The following is a 20,489-nucleotide window of genomic DNA, read 5'->3' as shown; positions in this document are numbered from 1 at the left end:
AATTGAATATTACTTCTTTCATTTCAATTGTGTAAATTCTAGTAAAATAATGCCTCATGTAGTAAACATATCTTGCATAGTAAACAGACTTGATAAAAAAAAAAAAACAAGCACAGAAAAGTATTGGAACCAAATCCACCCAATCAGAAGTGGCTTTACTTAGCCTGCCCTACATGGAATCACATATCATTTTTTTAGATCTCATTATATTAGGGTTTTTTCTGTAAGTCTTCCTTGGTCCTGGATGTCAAAATTGTGACTCCATTTAGCCTTCTGAAAACTGCAGATACAAAGATTTTAGCTCTGGATTCTTGAAGCTTGGTACAAAATTCATTTTCAGAATTTCACTGAAACCTTCATTTAGAGACGGTGCCACAAATTTGCTTCTATACAAATACAAAAAGATATATAAAACAGTTGAAAACACACAGATGATCTTAGCTAAAAACAATGCATTTTTTAGAACTGTCAATGCTCTGGTCATTCAAGGTCCTACAGCATCCTCAAATTAATGATATACTCTTACAGAAGAGGAAAACATGGTAATGGCCATATTAATGTGATGCTCCTCCTTTATGCCCAATCAGCAGGCTGGGGGACTAGGTTCCTTGACTAAGGTGGAAAGCTAAATTGCACAGGAATGTACCTATGTTGTCTGGAACAGTTGGCAGTAGCTCAAAAGTAGCTGAACAGTAATAAAAATATTTGCTTGCCTAATACAGTTCACATACACTCACCGACCACTTTACCAGGTACACCTCGCTAGTACCAAGTTGGACCCCCTTTTGCCTTAAAAATTGCCTTAATTATTTGTGCCATAGGTTTGCCAAGGTCTTGGAAACATTCCTCAGAGATTTTGATACATAATGACAAGATAGCATCAGGCAGTTGCTGCATATTTGTCGGATGCACATCCATGATGCAAATCTCCCGTTCCAACACATTCCAAAGGTGCTCTATTTGATTGAGATCTAGTGACTGTGGAGACCATTGGAGTACAGTGAACTCTTTGTCATGTTCAAGAAACCAGTTGAGATGATTTGAGCTTTGTGACATGGTGCATTATCCTGCTGGAAGGAGCCATCAGAAGATGGGTACACTGCAGTCATAAAGGGATGGACATGGTCAGCAATAATACTCAGGTAGGTCTTGGCATTTAAACGATGCTCAATTGGTACTAAGGGGCCCCCCAAGAAAATATCCCCCAAACCATTACACCACCAACAACCTGAACAGTTGTTACAGGGCAGGATAGATCCATGGTTTCATGTTTTTTACACCAAATTCTGACCCTACCATCTGAATGTCCCCACTAAAATCGAGACATGCCAGACCAGGCAAAGTTTTTTTATTCTTCTATTGTTCAATTTTGGTGAGCCTGTGTGAATTGTGGCCTCAGTTTCCTGTTCTTAGCTGACAGGTGTGGCACCCTGGGTGGCCTTCTGCTACTGTAGCACATCTGCTTTAAGGTTTGATGTGTTGTGCGTTCAGAGATGGTATTCTACATACCTTGGTTGTAATGCGTGGTTGAGTTACTGTTGCCTTTCTATCATCTCAAACCCATTCTCCTCTGACATCAACAAGGCATTTTCGTTTACACAACCTCTGCTTACTGGATATTTTCTCTTCTTCTGATCCTTTTCTGTTAACCCTAGAGATGGTTGTGTGTAAAAATCACAGTAGATCAGCAGTTTTTGAAATACTCTGACCAGCCTGTCTTGCACCAACAACCATGCCTCGTTCAAAGTCACTTAAATCCGCTTTCTTCCCCATTCTAAGGCTTGGTTTTAAGGTCAGCAAGTCGTCTTCACCACATCTAGATGCCTAAATTGAGTTGCTGCAACGGGATTGGGTGATTGCTTGGTAACAAAAATCGCTAGTGTACCTAATAACGTGGTCGGTGAATTTATATGTACAGTGGTGTATAGAGGAGTTGGGAAAATATGTTAATTAAAAAAGTTTCTTAGCAATGAATGGGGAAAAAATAAATCAATATTTGGTGTGACCTAACTTTGCCCTAAAAACAGAAGCAATTGTTAGAGATACATTTTATACAATTTCTGAAGGTACATGCGTGATAGGTTCAGGTTAAAGGACTTGACTATATTGAGATCAGGGCTCTGTGGGAATGGTACCATCCATAGCAGGATTCCCCCCCCCCCCCCATTTATGTTTTTTGCTGAAGAAAGTTTTTTGTAATGCTTTTAACCATGTGTTTAAGGTCATTGTCAAGCTGCAGAATAAAGTTGGGACCAATCAGACACTCACTTGATGGCACTGCATGATGAAAAACAAGGAGTCCATCGGTTTTGATCAATAAATGAGAAGAGCGATGGATTGGCTCTGTGTGGAATAACATGTACTTCTGAGATTTAAAAGGATGTGATAGGCTGGCCATACATGGTTCAATTTTTTTTCATTAGGCCAGTGAGCTGAACAAAAAAAAAAAAAAAACTGAACTGATTCCCCCATTCACACTTTTGAGGTGGATAGAGGAATCCTCCCCACTGTGCTATTGCAGTCTGACTAGGGGTCGACCGATTATCGGCAAAGCCGATATAGCGAGGGGCGATATGCACTTTCCCCGATATATCCCAGAGGCTGTCATTCCAAGGAGCGGGAGGGGATGTCCCCCCCTCCTGCCGCCTTCTGCGGCTTGCCTGGGTCTCCTGTCCCACCGGGAGACCCGGGCATCCTACCTTCACCGCCGCCGTCTGACCGAGTCTCCATTTCTTTAAATTCGGCACCGCCGAGTACCTGGAAGAGATGACATCACTTCCGGGTACTGGTAGCGCCAAATTCACAAACTTAAAGCATTCAAAACAGCCAAACTTGGCGTTTTGAATGCTTTAAGTGCAGAAGAGGGGTTTGGGGTATTTTAAACCCCCAGATCCCTCCACCACAGTACCTGTAGACATTTAAAAAAAAAAAAAAAATTTTTAATGTCCAAAAATATCGACAGATACCGGCGATACCGATATCCGATGACCAAAATATCGGTATCGGCGATAAAAAAACGATATCCCCCACTGTCAGAATGCACACATGAGTGCTGTAGCCTACTGCCTACAGTGCTGGTTGAGTGTCTTATCTGTCAAGTCTGTTTAACTGCAGTGGCCATACAAGGATTAAAATTTGTCTGGCCCAAGCTGAATTTCGATTCACGTATGGCCAAGTTTACCAACCTCTTGGATAATCCTAATTTGCCTAATCCTCACCTGAGCGTAGCATTGTGATTAGAGGACAGTACTCCGTTTAAGGCCATTCTTACTCTTAAGGAGCAGAGAGACAAATCTGCAACACTATAAATCACTTCAATAGCATGTTTATCAAACAAGTATATGTAGTGCATTCATAAACTATTTCGACCCCTTCACTTTTTTCAGTTTTGTTATGTTACAGCCTGATACTACAGTTGTTGAAATAATTTTTTTTCTTATTAATCCACACTCTATAAAGACAACGTGAAAACAGAACTTTAGAAATGCATGTGCATTTATTAAAAAGAAAAAAAAAACTGAAATATCCCATGTACTTGAAGCGTAACTCCACTTTTGTTGAGAAAAAAATCATTCCCCTCTGGGTGATCTATGTACATTACAAGGATTTTATAACAAACTTTGTTGCCGATTCCCACCTTCTGTTATTCTGAAGAAATCCCTGAGTGTTTGTATCCATGTGGGAAAATTAGTCTAATGTGAGTGGTTTCATAAATATCAGTCAGCTGTGCACCTGCAGGGCTCTAGTGAGTAAAGCTGTGCGGTCTGCATCCCTTTACCCGTGATTTCCTATTTGAAGTATCTCACCAAAAACTTGTCGCTGCCTGAAATCTGACTTGTATCTTAGTGAAGACTTCTGGGAAAATTGGTGAGCCAATCACACAAGCAGGAAATGTTTCTGGGGGGCATTCTGTACACATTCTGTGTACAGAACACCTCCAGGTAGCCATATTGCATTGCAATTTAAAAAAATTGAAGAGCTGCAGATTCAAAGGAAAGGTAACTTTTAATATACAATATGACTTGTGTCGCAATTGTTTACGCTATATATTTTTTTTCGTTATTTGCGATTTTTTTCCCCCCCATGAAAGTGGAGTTACCCTTTAAGTATTCCGACTCTTTATTCAGGGTCTGGTCGGGTTTAAAACTTACTTGTAGCTGTTGATTACCATGTCATTTACCGAAACATGTCCTTTACCCGTGTAAGTCATCTCTCGGAACTGCAAACAATAAAGTACAGCTTTGTGATGACATATTAGAGAGCACAGTTAGATCTTAGACTGACAGCTCCTCCCACACTTACCCTATTATTATGTTTGGCCTGTTCAATGGTGGCACAGAAGAAGAAACACCGAGCGGGAACCCCTGCTTTCTTTGCACAGCTGATGTACCTGAAATATTACATCATGTTATTGGAATACCATATTATTCTAACCATTACCTGCTACTATGGCTGTTCTGTCACTGCTAAACTTCACCCAGATTCTAGCACAGACTGATTCCCAGAAGTGTCACCAGCTCTTGCACAGGTATAGCCCACATTCACTTGAGTGTTATTCTGCTTGTTTCCCTACGCCCAACAATCTTTCAAATATTTTATTTAGAAGGAACAACAGTCGAAAAGCAAACAGTAGTGCACATATGTCAATAACGTACAACAAAAAACAGCATTGAGATGAGAACCGAATACCAAACTGAATCACTAGGTCAGCGGACAATGAGGTGCCGATTGTGACCGTAGGGCCCACCCCAGGTACCAGGGAAAGGGCAATCTTATCCATCTGGAACCAAAATTAGCTAGACACTACATTGAACATGCGGAAGAACCGTAGCTGAGGAAGTAATCCTTCCCGGCCGCCATTCCCTGATTTTAACAAGAAGTTTGGAAAGATAAGTAAGAGGAGTAGGTAAGAAGCAGAACAGAACACAGAAAAGGTAGAGAAAGAGGGTAAGGAGATGAGGATGGGAGGGAAGAGGGGAGCAGGGGAGGGGAGGTGGGGGAAGAGGGGAGCCCCCCGCATGGGCGCCCCCACAGGCGGCCCCAGGTTTAGAGTTAGTCACACATCAATGACCTTCCCTTGTCAGATAGTACAAAGACATTCCAGTAACCCCAGATCCTCTCATAGGTCTTCCATTCGGTTAATGTCTTCCATCTTGTGCATGCAGTCTTTAATCGTGGGCACCCTAGTCGACTTCCATAGCATCGGGATGCAAGCTTTAGCAGCGCACAGCACGTGAGGGATAATTGATTTCTTGCATTTAGAAATCGGCATAGTAGAAACTTGGAGAAGAAAGAATTCCGGGGTGTCCGGGATAACCCGGTCGGAAAGCTCTCCCAAGAGAGTCCTGACATCCTCCCAAAAGGTCCGAAGGCGGGGGCAGGACCAGAAGATGTGGAGCATTATGCCCACCTCCACCCTAACATCTCCAGCAGAGGTCCGTCGTGTCCGGGAAAAGCTTGTGCAAAAAAGAGGGAACCCTATACCACCGAGTGAGGATCTTGTAATTCAATTCCTGTAGTTTCGTGCAAGTCGGCATTTTTAGAGCTAAGGTATACACTTTCAAACGTTGCGCCGGGGTGAGATTCAAAACGGAGGTCTCGCTCCCACTTGCCCAGGCCAGATAAAACAAAGTCCTCCGCCGGGGTGATCAATAAGCTATAGGATTTAGACAACGTACCCGGCAGGCTCCCACTCCCCACACAATACTCCTCAAATGGAGTGAGATCCCGAACAAAGGACGAGGGCACTGGCAGGGAATGAAGATAATGATGCATTTGGGCAGCATGCCAGAACCCCAACCGAAAGGGGCCACCCCCAGCCGTCAGCTTCTCTATCGTCGGCCAACGGGATCCCCGTAGAAAGTGAACGGCCTGAGAAATACCCCTGGCTGCCAGCCCGCGGAACGCCAAGTCTTCCATCCTGGAGAAAACTCCTGGTTACCCAAAACAGGGTAAAGTTGGGAGGTCCGCGTGGAGATGGAGGGGTGGGACAGGAGTCGACGAGTGGTTGCTATTGTCACTCCAATCGTGGGGTGCACCTGGAGATGACGGCGAAGTTCCCCAATGACCCACGGCAACCCCTACAGGGAGGTAGTGGTCTGCCCCCTTTCCAACTGTACCCACAGCTTACCAGCACTGTGCCTCCGCCAATCAATTAGCCGGCCAAGGTGGACAGCTTGTGGTATTTTGCCACATCGGGAAAGGCCAGACCCCCAAATTGCTTCGGCAAAGTCAATTGGGCCGTGGGCTCAGATAAACTTCAAGAAGATACTATGGGTTTGGGCAAAAAAGGAAGACGGAATCTTCATGGGTAGGGCCTGCAAAAGATATAGGATTTTAGGGAGGATCGACATCTAAAGAAGAATCTTCCAAGAATGCAACAGGCGACGAATATGGGTCAGGAGGGGAGGGGAGGGAAGTTCAACTCGTAGAGTCGGGACAGGTCAGACGGTATCTGGGTGCCGAGGTACGTCAGTGCCGTCTGGGTCCACCTAAAAGGCAGAGTCGAGGAGAGGTGCGCCAAAAGGGGGGCCGGAATTCCCACCCCCAGTGCTTCAGATTTATGAAAATGAATCTTCAGATTGGAACACCGACCGTATCGTTCCAGTTCTTTCATCAAATTGGGTGCCGAAATCACAGGGTTCGTAAGGGAGAAGAGCACGTCGTCAGCGTACGCCGAGACTTTGCATTCCAAGTCTCCAACCCTAACACCCGTGATGTCGGGGTTGGACCGCACTCTGCCCAGAAACGGCTCTAAGGAAAGCGCGAATAGCAACGGTGAGAGTGGGCACCCGTCGAGTGCCGTTGCATATGCTAAAGGGGTCGGAAAGCACCCCGTTGCAATTCACCTGAGCTGAAGGACGAGAGTCCTATCCAGGACAGCAGAGTTTCCCCGAAGCTCATAGCGCGTAGCGTTGACAAGCATGAATCGCCAACTGACGCAATCAAACACCTTCTCAGCGTCCGTATTAATTAGCACAGAAGGCGTTTGAGCCGACTGGGCCACGTGGGTCAAGGTTCAGGACCTTAGAGGTATTGTTCCTCGCTTCTCTGGAGGGAATGAATCCCACCTGGTCCAAGTGGACCAACTGCGGCATGTGCTGGCCCAGGCGATTGGCCAGTATCTTCGTGAAAATCTTAAGGTCTATATTCAGCAAGGATATAGGCCTATAGCTGCCGCAATTAGAAGGGTCCTTGCCGTCTTTGGGAAGAACTGATATGTGGGCCCAGAGCGCATCCGGCGGAAAAGACGATTCCCCGCTGCCCAACAGGTTGAACCACAACACCAACTGAGGTCCAAGCACCTCCATGAAAGGTAGAATAATACGGCAGAGTAAGGCTGTCCATGCCAGGGGCCTTCCCCGCCTGAAACGCACCCACCGCCGCCTAAAGCTCTAACAAAGTAATGGGGGCCTCTAACTCTTCTTGGGCATCAGCTGCCGAGGACAGGAGGTCCACCGAAGCCAAGTAGTCCTCTATGGTGGGCTGTGTAGTCCCGGAGTCCGGGAGATTGTAAAAAGAGTCATAAAAGCCCCGAAAGGCGTCTGCAATCTGTTTGGGCAATGTGGCAGAACCCCCCGTTGGAGATGTGATCCTGCATGAACGCCCCACACCACCCCCAACCCCGCCCGCACAGCAAGTAGACATGTTCATAATCATTCCCGAAACCTCCCGCCATCCCCCCACCCGCAGAAGTGTACAATGGTCCCAGCCCAAAGAGCACTGAAGTCCAGGCTCCATGTTACCTGTACAATAAAAGAGAGACGTGAAGCCTGCCTTCACTGGGCCCCCAGAGTCTTTGCCCAAGCACAACAGTGTCCCAGAGGATTCAGCCATCACTCACTCATCCCAAGATCCCTCCCTCCCTCCCTCAGGCATCGCCAGGCAATGGTCCAGACGTGGGTGAACCCCCCCGGAACCCCCAGACAGGGATCCCAAGAAAATGTGGCAGGCAGGGAGGGATGATGGCTAGGCATTTCCACAATGTGGGCAGAACCCCCAGTGAGGGGAAAAAGAACTCCGTGGGGATATGTCACCATTGGTCCTCAGGCTCGTCATAGTCCAATAATAGCGCCGCGGGTATAGGACAACGGAGGCTCCATGGGAGCGGGGGGGGGGGGGGGTATTGGGTAAAAGTACATCGCAGTCTGTGGAGGCAGCAGGATAAGGGTCCATCTGGTGTCTCATACAGGAATCCGGAGGCAGGAGGGCTGAACGCTCTAATACTCACATCACAGTACAGCCGATTACTCAGATCAGTCCTCTCTAGGAGCCTCCGAGACGCCCGAGCGGGACCGCCTGTGTGTGCGCTGCGGCCGAGGGGCGAGAGGTGCATCTCCGCCGACGGGTCCCCTGTTAAAACGGTCTGCAGGACGGGGAAGAAGTATCATCCAGTCCGGGACCTGCACCGGTTACGCCCCCAGGTAAGCAAAGAGGGCCGGCAAGTCAGTCGGAGATCGTAGGGTGAAGGAGGAGTTGGTCTTCCGGACGGTCAATGCTAGCGGGTAACCCCAGCGGTAGGTGGCTCCCTCCCTGCGCACCAGGTCCAGGACAGGACAAAGAAGCGCCCGGGGGTACAGTGTGGCACGAGAGAGATCTGGTAAAATCCGAACCTGCGCTCCATTAAAGTCCACTGCATGGGCTTCCCACGCCTTGTGTACCACCAATTCCCGGTGGGAGTAGCGGTGAAAGCGGCAGATAACGTCTCTCGGGCGGGCCGGGTCCGGAGAGCAGGGACCCAAGGCCCGATGAATCCATTCAAATTCCAGGTTAGGTGGAAGGGAGTCCCCCAGCAGGATGCCAAAGATCGCAGTCACTGAGGCCGCAATGTCTTCCAGGCCGGTAGCCTCTGGCAGGCCTTCAAGACGAACATTATTTTGTCTGCTGCGGTCCTCCATATCCTCCATGTGGAGCTGCATAGCAATGGCAGCCTCCCTGTGTGCGTCCTGTTCTTTCTCCAGGGCCACCAAACGGACGTCCATTGCAGCCAGTGTTGCCTCCCCCGAAGTCACCCTGTCCGCCACCTGCCGAACCTCACCCCGCACCTGTTGCACCTTGCGCGGCTTCTAAGCGGCCTACGATGGTCTCAATGTCCCTGGTGCTGAGTAGGGAACGCAGGATGCTCCGCAGCTCATCGTCCATGCCCACTGAGGGGGTCACACTGAGTGGCAGGGTACGAAATGCCGCGGGAGTAGTAAGGACAGTGTCTGAAGAGGATGCAGGAGAGGCCGTCTGCACGTTCCCGCCAGAAGGTCGCGGGCTCTCCACCGCCGCCATATTGCCCGCAGGGGATGAGGGCTGTGAGCCTGGGAAAAAGCGTTGAATTTCTCCCGAAGGACATGGTCTGCTTGAAATCCCTGCACCTCCGGATGGTCCCTTTGTCTTCCTCTTCTTAACCGACCTCATATCTCGCCGCCAGAGTGTAGTAAAGTCGGGCTGGGTGAGAGTAGGCACGGAGCTCTGCAAAAAGACGACCTCAGCCGGCCATGTCCAGACCACGCCCCCCACCAACAATCTTTCTAATTGTGCCTGTTTACACTTGTACGCTCTACAACTACATTAGCTTTTTTTTTTTTTTTTTTTTTTTTTAGCGTATTCGGGCATTTTTGACCATATAGGCTTCAATAGGAATGCCTGTAAATGCGTGATGAATGCAAATTTATACCTGAAGAATTTCTCTTCTCTTATAGAACTGCTCTCCTCCCCTGCTAGCCCAGGAAACAAACTTCTGAAGCCTGATCTACAAAAGCACTTGCAACACGCTTAAAAAACACCTGAAGTAAAGCTGAGCTTCTCCCGAATCTGTCATTCCTCATTGACTGAGAGAGTAGTGGGAGCCATTGACTTCTGCTACTGTCAATCAGAGCCAATGAGGAGAATGGGGGGGGGGGGGGGCAGGGCCGAGCCACAGCTCTGTGTGTCTTATGAATGGGGGGCTTGGGAGTGAGCAAGCATCAGCGTCCCCAGAGCAAGTGGCTTGCTTTTAGGGGCACAGGTTGAGGAGCGGCGGCGGTGGGGAACATGAAAAGAGGGGGATCAGGGCTGCTCTGTGCAAAGCAACTGCACAGTAAGTATGACATGTTTGTTATTAAAAAAAATAAATAAAAAAAGAATGTTTATTGTCACTTTAACCTTGTATAGTCAGTGGCTTTATACTCTTGGCTATGATTTTGTATTGTACACATAGTAGAAGGGCAAAATACTTCAATGAGATGTTAACATTTTATCAGCTGTCAGAATACAATAGCCCAGCAGGGGAATTTGTCTATTTGTGCTATATAGTGTGGGTGGAGGAATCTATTAGATTTTTCCCACAGGCCGAAAAGAGCATTACTACTCTGGAGTGCAACCTCATTTTGCTCTGTTGAAGAGCTGTGAACTGTGGTTCCTCCAGCTGCTGCATACATCACTAAGACTGGCCATACACAAGTCATTTTTTTCCATTCAACCAAGAGATTGAATGAAAGAAAATGGCTCGATTCCCCCATCTACACATTAGATGTGGATGGGGGAATCTCTCCTGCTGAGCTTTTGAATTCTAACATTCTGTGGAGAATTCCCAGCCATCAGAATCTACTGATCAGCACCACTATAACGGGCAGCACTGATCCAGAAATAATTTTCCAACAGGCTGGTTTTACAATGGATCGATAGATCAACTTGTGTGGCTTTAAACTGTATAAAACAGATATTTAAACACAGAGATTATAATATTGAGGATACAACAAACATTTCTAAACCCAAAAAACACCAACTGGTTAAGCCAGCACACCCACCGGCCACGGGACTCCACATCTGGATTGGTATTATCTATAACGATGCTCTTGCCATTTTTCAGCGCTTCTTCACAGGCTGCTACACACTTCTGCCATGTTCCAAGTGTGTCCTAAAACACACATCAGGAGTACAGATTAACAGGCCAAACTATAGGAAAATATAATTTTTTTAACTCACTGTAAAATCTTTTTTCTACAAGTTCACTAAAGGACACAGAACTCTATTTGGCTTACTGCAGTCCGTATATGCAAATACTTTTATGTTTTTTGCATTGTAATGACATTTTCACGAGTTACCAGTGTGGAGGGGATTTTGTTCCCCTGTTTTGGGGTATTGCTTTTTTTTTTTTTTTTTTTTCATTTTGCAACAGGCACCATACCCAGTTTGTGATTACCCTACGTCCTCCAAGGAATAAAATAGAAATTTTAATTTCTTTCCTGACAGAGCCTGGGGGATGTTGGGAGACTAGAATATGGAAGCTATCACTGCTGACTTGCTTTTAATTGGAGCAAGCTCCAGGGCTATTATTCTTTCTTGTTTTCAAATATACTTTATTTGTTGAAGTTTGCTTTCAGAAATATTAACAATCCAACCACAAAGGGTATGCAACGTTATCTGCTGGAGATGAAACCAGTCAATACACATCAACAGTACATGCACATTTCAAAACTTGACACCATAATCATGCACTCTGTTTTCGGATTGACTATTGCAACATTTAAAATACCTTATAAAATAAAACAAAACAAACATCTTGCATACTTGCTGAGAGATCATAAATGTACTTAGGATGTTATGGAAAAAAAAAAAACGAAACAACGTATTAACCCATCTTAGGCCTCTAAAGTGCTCTTTTTGGCTTGTCTTATTTGGAGACCAGCTCCAGATCTACACTATGTGCAAGTCTCAGTATTTTCTCACAGCTACTACAGGCTCCAGGAGGGAGCACCCATATAAAAGCTGAGGGACGGAAAGGGGGTAAAAGGTAGGAAGTAAAAGTTGAAGGAGATTTTACATACAGTGTATTCATAAAGTATTCAGATCCCCTTCAATTTTTCCAATTTTATTATATTGCAGCCTGATACTACAGGTACAAACAACATAGGGCTCTGTACAGAGAGCAGGGATGTGGCTGTTTTTTCTCCTTGCAAGAGTACACATTGTTCGGCATACATTTAACCCTTTGATTGCCCTTAGATGTTAACCACTTCCCAGCCAGTGTCATTAGTACAGTGACAGTGTATAGTATTAGCACTGATCACTGTAATAATGTTACTGGTGGTGTCAGTTACTCAGTTCCCGCCCTCTTCCAGTGTAAGTTAGTGTCAGACTGCCCACCATCATATTCCCAATATAAATTACTAATCAACGCCATTTCTAGTATAAAAAAAATAAATACAAATTCCAGTATATATCCCATAGTTTGAAGACGCTAAAACTTTCACAAAAACAATTAATATACATTTATTGGGATTTATTGCTACCAAAGACGTAGCAGAATACATTTTGGCATACATTTATGAAGAAATTAGATTTTTTAAAATGTTTTTATTGAATATGTTTTATAGCAGAAATTAACCACTTGCCGTCTGAGTACGGTAATACTACTGCGGCAAAGTGGTTCGTTATCGTCTGATGACGTAGTATTAACGTCGTCAGACACTCCCCCTTCTGGGCGGCGCTTGCGCGCTGCCGGAGGCTCGCTCCCGCTGTTTTCATTCACAGTGGGAGTCGGGCCAGGGGAGGAGCAGCGGCGATCGCCGCTGCTCTGCCCCGATCGCCGGGGATCTAGTGTGGAGATCCGCCCGCCTGTGTAAACACAAGAGGGCGGATCTCCATAGTGACAGGGAGTGACAGATCGGACTGTTCAGCATAGCTGGACATCCGATCTGTCCATGACTCACTCAGTCACCTCCCCCCACACACGTCAGTAAGCACCAGGCATACATTAACCCCTCCCTCTCCAATAAAATCAACCCCTTCCCTGCCAGTGTCATTTTTACAGTAACAGTGCATATATATATAGCACTGATTACTGCAGTAATGTCACTGGTACCCCCAAAAGTGTCAAAAATGTCAGTCAAGGGTCCGATCTGTCCGCCGCAATGTCACAGTCCCACAAAAAAAATCGCAGATCGCCGCCATTACGCGTTAAAAAAAAAAAACACCAAAAATGACAGAAATCTTTCCCTTTGTTAGTAAACGCAATAACTTTTGCGCAAACCAATCAAAATACGCTTATTGCGATTTTTTTTTACCAAACATAGGTAGCAGAAAACAAATTGGCCAAAAATTTTTTAAAAAATTGGTTTTTACATCTTTTTTGGGGGGAATTTCATATAAAAAAATGTTAAAAATATTGTTATTTTTTCAAAATAAACGCTCTTTTTTTGTTTATAGCGCAAAAAGTAAAAATCGCACAGGTGATCAAATACCACCAAAAGAAAGCTCTGTTTGTGGGAAAAAAAGGACGTAAATTTCGTTTGGGTACGGCGTCGCACGACCGCGCAATTGTCAGTTGAAGTCGCACAGCGCCGAATCGCAAAAAGTGGCCTGGACGGAAGACAGCAAAATCCTCCGGTGGTAAAGTGGTTAAAAAAATACTGTTTTTTTTTTCTGTCTTTTTTCATTTATGTAATAAAAACCCAGTGGTAATAAAATTAGGGCCGAAACAACGAATCAATTAATCGACAACTAATCGATCAAAATAGTTTTCAACTAAATGATTAACTGGTCAGCCGATTAGCTGGCCTGCATACAGAATGCATTATTTTTTACATATTAGAAGACACAGTGAAGTAACTTCTAAGTGCCTTAGAAGTTGTGAATGTGTGAGGAGCAATGCCTCATGGGACATGTAGTCCTGGGCAGGATGTGAGTGGTTCTAAAGGAAGAAGTTTTTTACCTTGCTATAGGGGCACTCTATACTATACTTTGCAGCTTGCTTTTGGGGTACTCTGAAGGCAGGAGGAGATAGAAGCATCAGGGGGACCCCAGAAGAGGAGAATCAGGACTACTCTGTGCAAAACCATTACACAGAGCAGGTAAGTATATCATGTCTGTTGTGTTTTTCAATCTGCCCAACAACAAATTGGCCAAAAAAAAGCATAATGCAAAACGCAAATCACAGCAAAATGCAAAGCAAAAGGCATGAAAAGAAAACTGTGTGAATCGAGCCTTATGCTGGCCATACACATATCGATTTTTGGACGAGAATATTCATACGAAAAATCTTTGTACATTCCCTGAATGAAAGAATGTTGTTTGAAAATTTCACTTGCTTTTAACATTCAGTTTTAAAATTAATGTCATTTCTGAACGAAAACGACATTTACTGTCTGAAAATTCCTTTGTCCACAAAGTTTTCTATTCTTCACTTTCAAATCTTCCCGTCACTATAGTCAAAAAAATTAAATTTTCTACTTTTTCTTTTAAAAAATATCCAATATACTCATTTTTTGTCACATATTTAGGCCAAAATATATTAAGCTACATGTATTTGACAAAAAAAAAAAAATCTCAAAAACGGTATTTTTATTGGTTTGAGCGAAAGTTAGTGTGTCTACAAACTATGGTGTATATATTGGAATTTACTTTCTGACTGCCTATCTCATTTCTTGAAGTGCTAAAATGGCAGGGCAGTACAACCCCCCCCCCCATTAACATTTTTTGGACAGTAGATATCCTAAGGAATGTCCTGAGAGGAAAATAAATTTTTTTTTTTACACCAAGTTGTCATTGAAATGATATATTGCTCACGCATGCCATGGGTATATGTGTAATTACACCCCAAAATACATTCTGCTGCTTATCCTGAGTACAGGGATACCACGGGTGTGAGACTTTTTGGGAGCCTAGCTGTGTACGGGACCCCGAAAATGAATCACCACCTTCAGAATTTCAAAGGGCGTAAATTGCTCATTGCACTTTCTCACTACCTATCATGGTTTCGGAGGCCCTGAAATGTCAAGATAGCACAAAACACCCCCAAATGACCCCATTTTGCAAAGTAGACACTCCAAGCTATGAGGCATGGTGAGTCCATGGAATATGTTATATTTTGCCACAAGTTTTGGGAAAATTACACTTTTTTTTTAACACAAAGTTGTCACTAAAAGATAAATTGCCCACACATACCATTGGTATATGACACCTCAAAATACATTCTGCTGCTTCTCCTGAGTACAGGAATACCACATGTGTGAGATTTTTAGGGAGCCTAGCTGTGTACGGGACCCCAAAAACCAATCATCGCCTTCAAGCTTTCTAAGGGCGTAAATTGCACATTTTACTTCCTCACTGCCTATCACAGTTTTGGAGGCCCTGAAATTTCAAGATAGCACAACCCCCCCCAAATGACCCCATTGTGAAAAGTAGACACTCCACGCTATTTAATGAGAGGCATGGTGAGTCCATGGAATATTTTATATTTTGCCACAAGTTTTGGGAAAATTATTATTTTTTTTTTTTTTTTTACACATTTAGTTGTCACTAAATTATATAATGCTCACACATGCCATGGGTATATGTGAAATGATACCCCAAAATACATTCAGCTGCTTCTCCTGAGTATGGGGCTACTTCATGTGTGAGACTTTTTGGCAGTCCAGCCGCATACAGGACCCCGAAATCCAATCCCCGCCTTCAGCTCTCCAAGGGCGCAAATTGTTGATTTCACTCCGCATTACCTATCACAGTTTTGGAGGCCATTAAATGCCAAAGCCGCACAACCCCCCCCCCCCCCCCCATGACACCTTTTTGGAAAGTAGACACCCTAAGCTATTTGCTAAGAGGCATGTTGAGTGTTTTGCAGATCTCACTTTTTGTTACAAAGTTTTGAAAATTGACAAAAAGAGGAAGAAAAATTTTCCTTTTTTTTCTTCATTTTCCAAAATAAATGAGAGCTGCAAAATACTCACCATGCATCTTAGTAAATACCCTGGGGCATCTATATTTCGAAAAGGGGTAATTTGGGGGGGGGGGGGGGGTTTGTGCTATCTTGGCATTTCATGGTCTTCAAAACTGTGATAGGAAGTGAGGAGTGAAATCAACAATTTACGCCCTTAGAAAGCCTGAAGGTGGTGATTGTGTACAGAACTCCGAAAACCTGCTAGGCTTCCAAACAGTCTCACATGTGATATTCCTGTACTCAGGAGAAGCAGCAGAATGTATTTTGGGGTGTCATTTCACATATACCCATGGCATGCGTGAGCAATATATCATTTAGTGACAACTTTGTGTAAGTGTAAAAAAACAAAACAAAAAAAAAAAAAACAAATTGTCATTTTCCCGAAACTTAGGGCAAAATATAAAATACTCCATGGACTCAATATGCCTCTCAGCAAATGGCTTTGGGTGTCTACTTTCCAAAAATGGGTCATTTGGAGGGTGTTTGAACTGTCCCGGCATTTTATGCTCAATCTTAGCCACACATCACCCACTTTTCTAACCACTTGAAAACCAAGCCTTTTCTGTTACTTTTTGTTTTTTTTTTACTAGAAAATTACTTTGAACCCCCAAACATTAGATATTTTTTTAAAGCAGAAGCCCTACAGAACAAAATTTTTTGTCACATGGTATTTGTACACAGATTTTCAAAACGCAATTTTTGCAAAAAAAAAAATTTTTTTAAATTTAATGCACAAATACACTATAGATTTCCTAATTGTTTGGTAAAATTTAAAAGATGATCTTATGTCGAGTACATAGATACCAAACATAACATGCTTTTAAATTGCGCACGCCCGTGCAGCGGCAACAAACTATGTGCATTTTTAATAGCCTTTAAAAGTCTTTACAGGTTACCACTTTAGACTTACAGAGGAGGTCTCCTGCAGGAAATTACTGCCCTCGACCTGGCGTTCGCGGCAATACCTCACATGCAAGCTGCAATTGCAGTTTACTATGACACGGGGGACAGGGGTGCTTGAATTTTTTTTTTTTTCTTTTGACACCTTCCCTTTAATTTTTTTTTAAATAATTTTTATTGTTATCACAGTGAATTTAAATATCCCCTATGATAGAAATCTGTAGTGACAGGTACTCTTTTTTTAAAAAATTGGGGTCTATTCGACTCTAGCTCTCTCCTCTGCCCTTAAAGCATCTGACCACACCAAGATTGGTGTGATCAGATGCTTTCCCAATTTCCCAATGGCGCTGTTTATTTCTGGCGAAACCGAAGTCATGAAATGCTTGTAGCTTCCGGGAACCTTAGGCCATAGAGATGAATGGAGCCATTCTTGTCTGCAATCAGCTCTATGGTCAGATAATGGAACCACCGGCTGCACTCTCTGGTTACCCGGTGGGACAGAAGAGCCCGAGAAAAACCACGGAATGGGGGAGAAAACGCTGTTTGTGTCAGCATATATATAAATCAGTGTGGCGTACCTGCAAGGCAAACTGGTTAACAAGAGAACAGTAAAAATAAAACATTACATTGGTACCTGCAAAGTAAAAAATGGTTACCAATGAAAAACAGTAACAATAAAGTACAGTAAAAGTAAAAAGAGTAGAAGTAGAAGAGCAGAGTAAGAACAGAAAATCAACTCAGTAAAACAACAACTATTTTTAGCTTTTTTATTTTATTTTTGGAATTTTTTTTGTAACTTGTTTTTTCTGTAACTGTAAAACGTTCCAGCTTAGGGTTTCTCAAAATGATGATCGCCATCGAACATCTTTCGAGACCCTGTGTAAGTGTGCCCTAGACTGTGCCATGCTGTACCCTATGCTAATACTCCACTAGTGTATGGTAGCGATGGAAACAGTCTCCGATGCGGAGACCAGGTTCGCCAGGACAGAAGGGACAAAAAGTACGGGTGTCACGCCTAAATCTGCACTTCCTGCAGACACGACATACGGAAAATGCCTCTCATGCAGCCGACTCACTGCATCTGGTAAGGGAAGTTGGGGCGGAGAACCTCCTGGATACAGGTAGGCTCCAATGATCTCTTGCTGCAATTGTAGGAAGGATCCACTTCGTCCTGAAGCTTTGTATAGCACAAAAGCGTTCAGCAAAGCCAATTGAAATAAAAAAACAGACACTTTGTACCAGCATCTGGCCTTACGAGCAATTAAATATGGCACCATCATTTGGTCATTCAGGTCCACCCCTCCCATATTAAGGTTGTAGTCATGGCCACAGTGGGACTTCTCCAAAACACCAGTTGCCGTAGAAATTTGGACTGCCGTGTCTGCGTGAATGGAGGACAGAACGAAAACATTCCGTGTGTCCCTCCACTTCACTGCAAGCAATTTGTCTGTTTTCAAGCAGGCTCTCTCCCCCCGACTAAGTTGGGTATCTACAAGCCATTGGGGGAAGCCCCTGGCGATTAGGTCGCACGGTGCCACATGCGCCAATTTGAAATTCAAGCAGGTGACTAAAAAGTGGCACGCTTTTATAAAAGTTGTCCACGTACAAATGGTACCCCTTTCCAAATAAGGGTGACACCAAGTCCGAAACTATCTTGCTGCTGCTTCCTATGTAGTCTGGGCAGTTGGGGGGGCTCCACAGTGCTATATTTTCCCTCGTAAACATGGAAACTACATGTATAGCCTGTGGCCCTGTCACAGAGCTTATACATCTTTTTTTTTTTATTTCATTCAATACATTTTTATTAAGTTTCCAAGAAAATTAAACAATTAACAAAAGAAAAAAAGAACAAAGTTTCTAATGTTTGTACACATGTCTAGAATACATATTGAAGGGTAAATAACAAATTGTCAGAACCAATATACATATCATTTAATGGGGCATCGAAACAGTATTACAGTCGCTGAGCTGTCACTTAGGATGTCATAGGAGGAGTAGAAGGTTCAATCCACCCAGACCCAGAGCCCTAGGGATCTTTGTCACTCAGTCCAGGTGGAGAGGAGTATGCCTCTCCCCCAACGATAAATGGGATATCAGGATACGTTCGAGTTAAGAAAGCCTATTTGCTTGTGTCAGGTGGGGCCAACACAGCCAAGACTCCTGAAATGTCTTGTAGGATAGTGTATTCACGGCTAGGGATTTTTCTAAGAGGTACCGTATTTATCGGCGTATAACACGCGCCGGTGTATAACACACCCCTCAATATTTGGAGAGAAATTTCAGGAAAAAATTTAAAATAAACAGCTTTGAACTCAGAACATTTTTTTTTTTTTTAATCAAATGACATCTCACCAGTGTCCAGCAATGCATCCTCATCAGCAGTGTCCCTACATGCAGCCTCATCAGCAGTGTCTGTCCCTATATGCAGCCTCATCAGCAGTGTCTGTCCCTATATGCAGCCTCATCAGCAGTGTCTGTCCCTATATTATGCAGCCTCATCAGCAGTGTCTGTCCCTATATTATGCAGCCTCATCAGCAGTGTCTGTCCCTATATTATGCAGCCTCATCAGCAGTGTCTGTCCCTATATTATGCAGCCTCATCAGCAGTGTCTGTCCCTATATTATGCAGCCTCATCAGCAGTGTCTGTCCCTATATTATGCAGCCTCATCAGCAGTGTCTGTCCATATCATATGCAGCCTCATCTGCAGTGTCTGTCCATATATTATGCAGCCTCATCTCCAGTGTCTGTCCATATATTATGCAGCCTCATCTCCAGTGTCTGTCCATATATTATGCAGCCTCATCTGCAGTGTCTGTCCATATATTATGCAGCCTCATCTCCAGTGTCTGTCCATATATTATGCAGCCTCATCTGCAGTGTATGTCCATATATTATGCAGCCTCATCTGCAGTGTCTGTCCATATATTATGCAGCCTCATCTCCAGTGTCTGTCCATATATTATGCAGCCTCATCTGCAGTGTCTGTCCATATATTATGCAGCCTCATCTGCAGTGTCTGTCCATATATTATGCAGCCTCATCTGCAGTGTCTGTCCATATATTATGCAGCCTCATCAGCAGTGAACTATCCGAATCGGTTTTTAAAAAAAGCCGGGAAGCAGCGCCGAGAGCAGAAGGGGCGGACCGGCTGAGGAGAAGCAAGGACGAGGTGTCATAAGAGCAGAAGGGGGCGGGCCGGGCCGAGGAGAAGGGAGAACGAGCGAGCGCAGTCATCGGAAGTCCCGCCTCCTCTGCCGAGACGTGTGACGTCTGTCATAGGCGGAACTTCCAATGACTGCGCTCGCTCGTTCTCCCTTCTCCTCTGCCCGGCCCGCCCCCTTCTCCTCTTATGACAGCTCATCCTTCCTTCTCCTTGGCCAGCCCGCCCCTTCTGCTCTCGGCGCTGCTTCCTGGATTTTTTTTTTTTTTCATATTGGCGCATAACACGCACTGCTGCTTTTTCCTCCATTTTTAGGAGGAAGAAGTGCGTGTTATACGCCGATAAATACGGTAATTGTTGTTAACCAGGGAAATGGCTTCTGATAAGTTGGGTGTGAGGGTGGATTTCTAATTGCAAAGAATAAGGGTCCTGGCTGCTAGTAACAAGTGTGTTATTATTTGTCTTTGAGAGTATGGGTATTTATCTATATTGATATTAAATATGGCCAATTCCGGACTTGGTGGTGAGAGTTTACCTGTGCAGGAGGAGATGCATTGGAAAACTGTATTCCAGAAACTGGTGAGTGAAGGGCATTCCCACAGGATGTGTTGCAGTGTTCCTGTCCTACCACATTCCCTCCAACATAACAAAGAAACGGATGACGTCATTTTGGCCAGTCTATATGGGGTGTAGTACCATCTATTTATGATCTTAATCATTGTTTCCCAGTGGTTGGTACATT

The 20,489-nt window shown here is 44.3% G+C and overlaps 1 protein-coding gene across 1 annotated transcript in view; it reads right to left on the bottom strand.

Moving 5' to 3' along the window:
- Positions 1 to 246: 246 nt before the first annotated feature.
- PNKP (polynucleotide kinase 3'-phosphatase) overlaps positions 247 to 20,489 on the bottom strand; it is a 213,542-nt gene continuing 193,299 nt past the window's right edge. The window contains exons 14-17 of the mRNA XM_082273922.1: positions 10,776 to 10,885; positions 4,303 to 4,390; positions 4,152 to 4,219; positions 247 to 386 (exon numbers count right to left, since the gene is read on the bottom strand). Coding sequence (XP_082130048.1) covers positions 266 to 386; positions 4,152 to 4,219; positions 4,303 to 4,390; positions 10,776 to 10,885 — 387 coding nt within the window. The 3' untranslated portion in view covers positions 247 to 265. The remainder of the gene's footprint in view (positions 387 to 4,151; positions 4,220 to 4,302; positions 4,391 to 10,775; positions 10,886 to 20,489) is intronic.

Source organism: Pelophylax lessonae (assembly GCF_965119305.1).
Source record: "Pelophylax lessonae genome assembly, chromosome: 12".
In the NCBI taxonomy this organism is placed as follows: Eukaryota; Metazoa; Chordata; class Amphibia; order Anura; family Ranidae; genus Pelophylax; species Pelophylax lessonae.
This window is presented reverse-complemented; position numbering and strand designations above follow the sequence as displayed.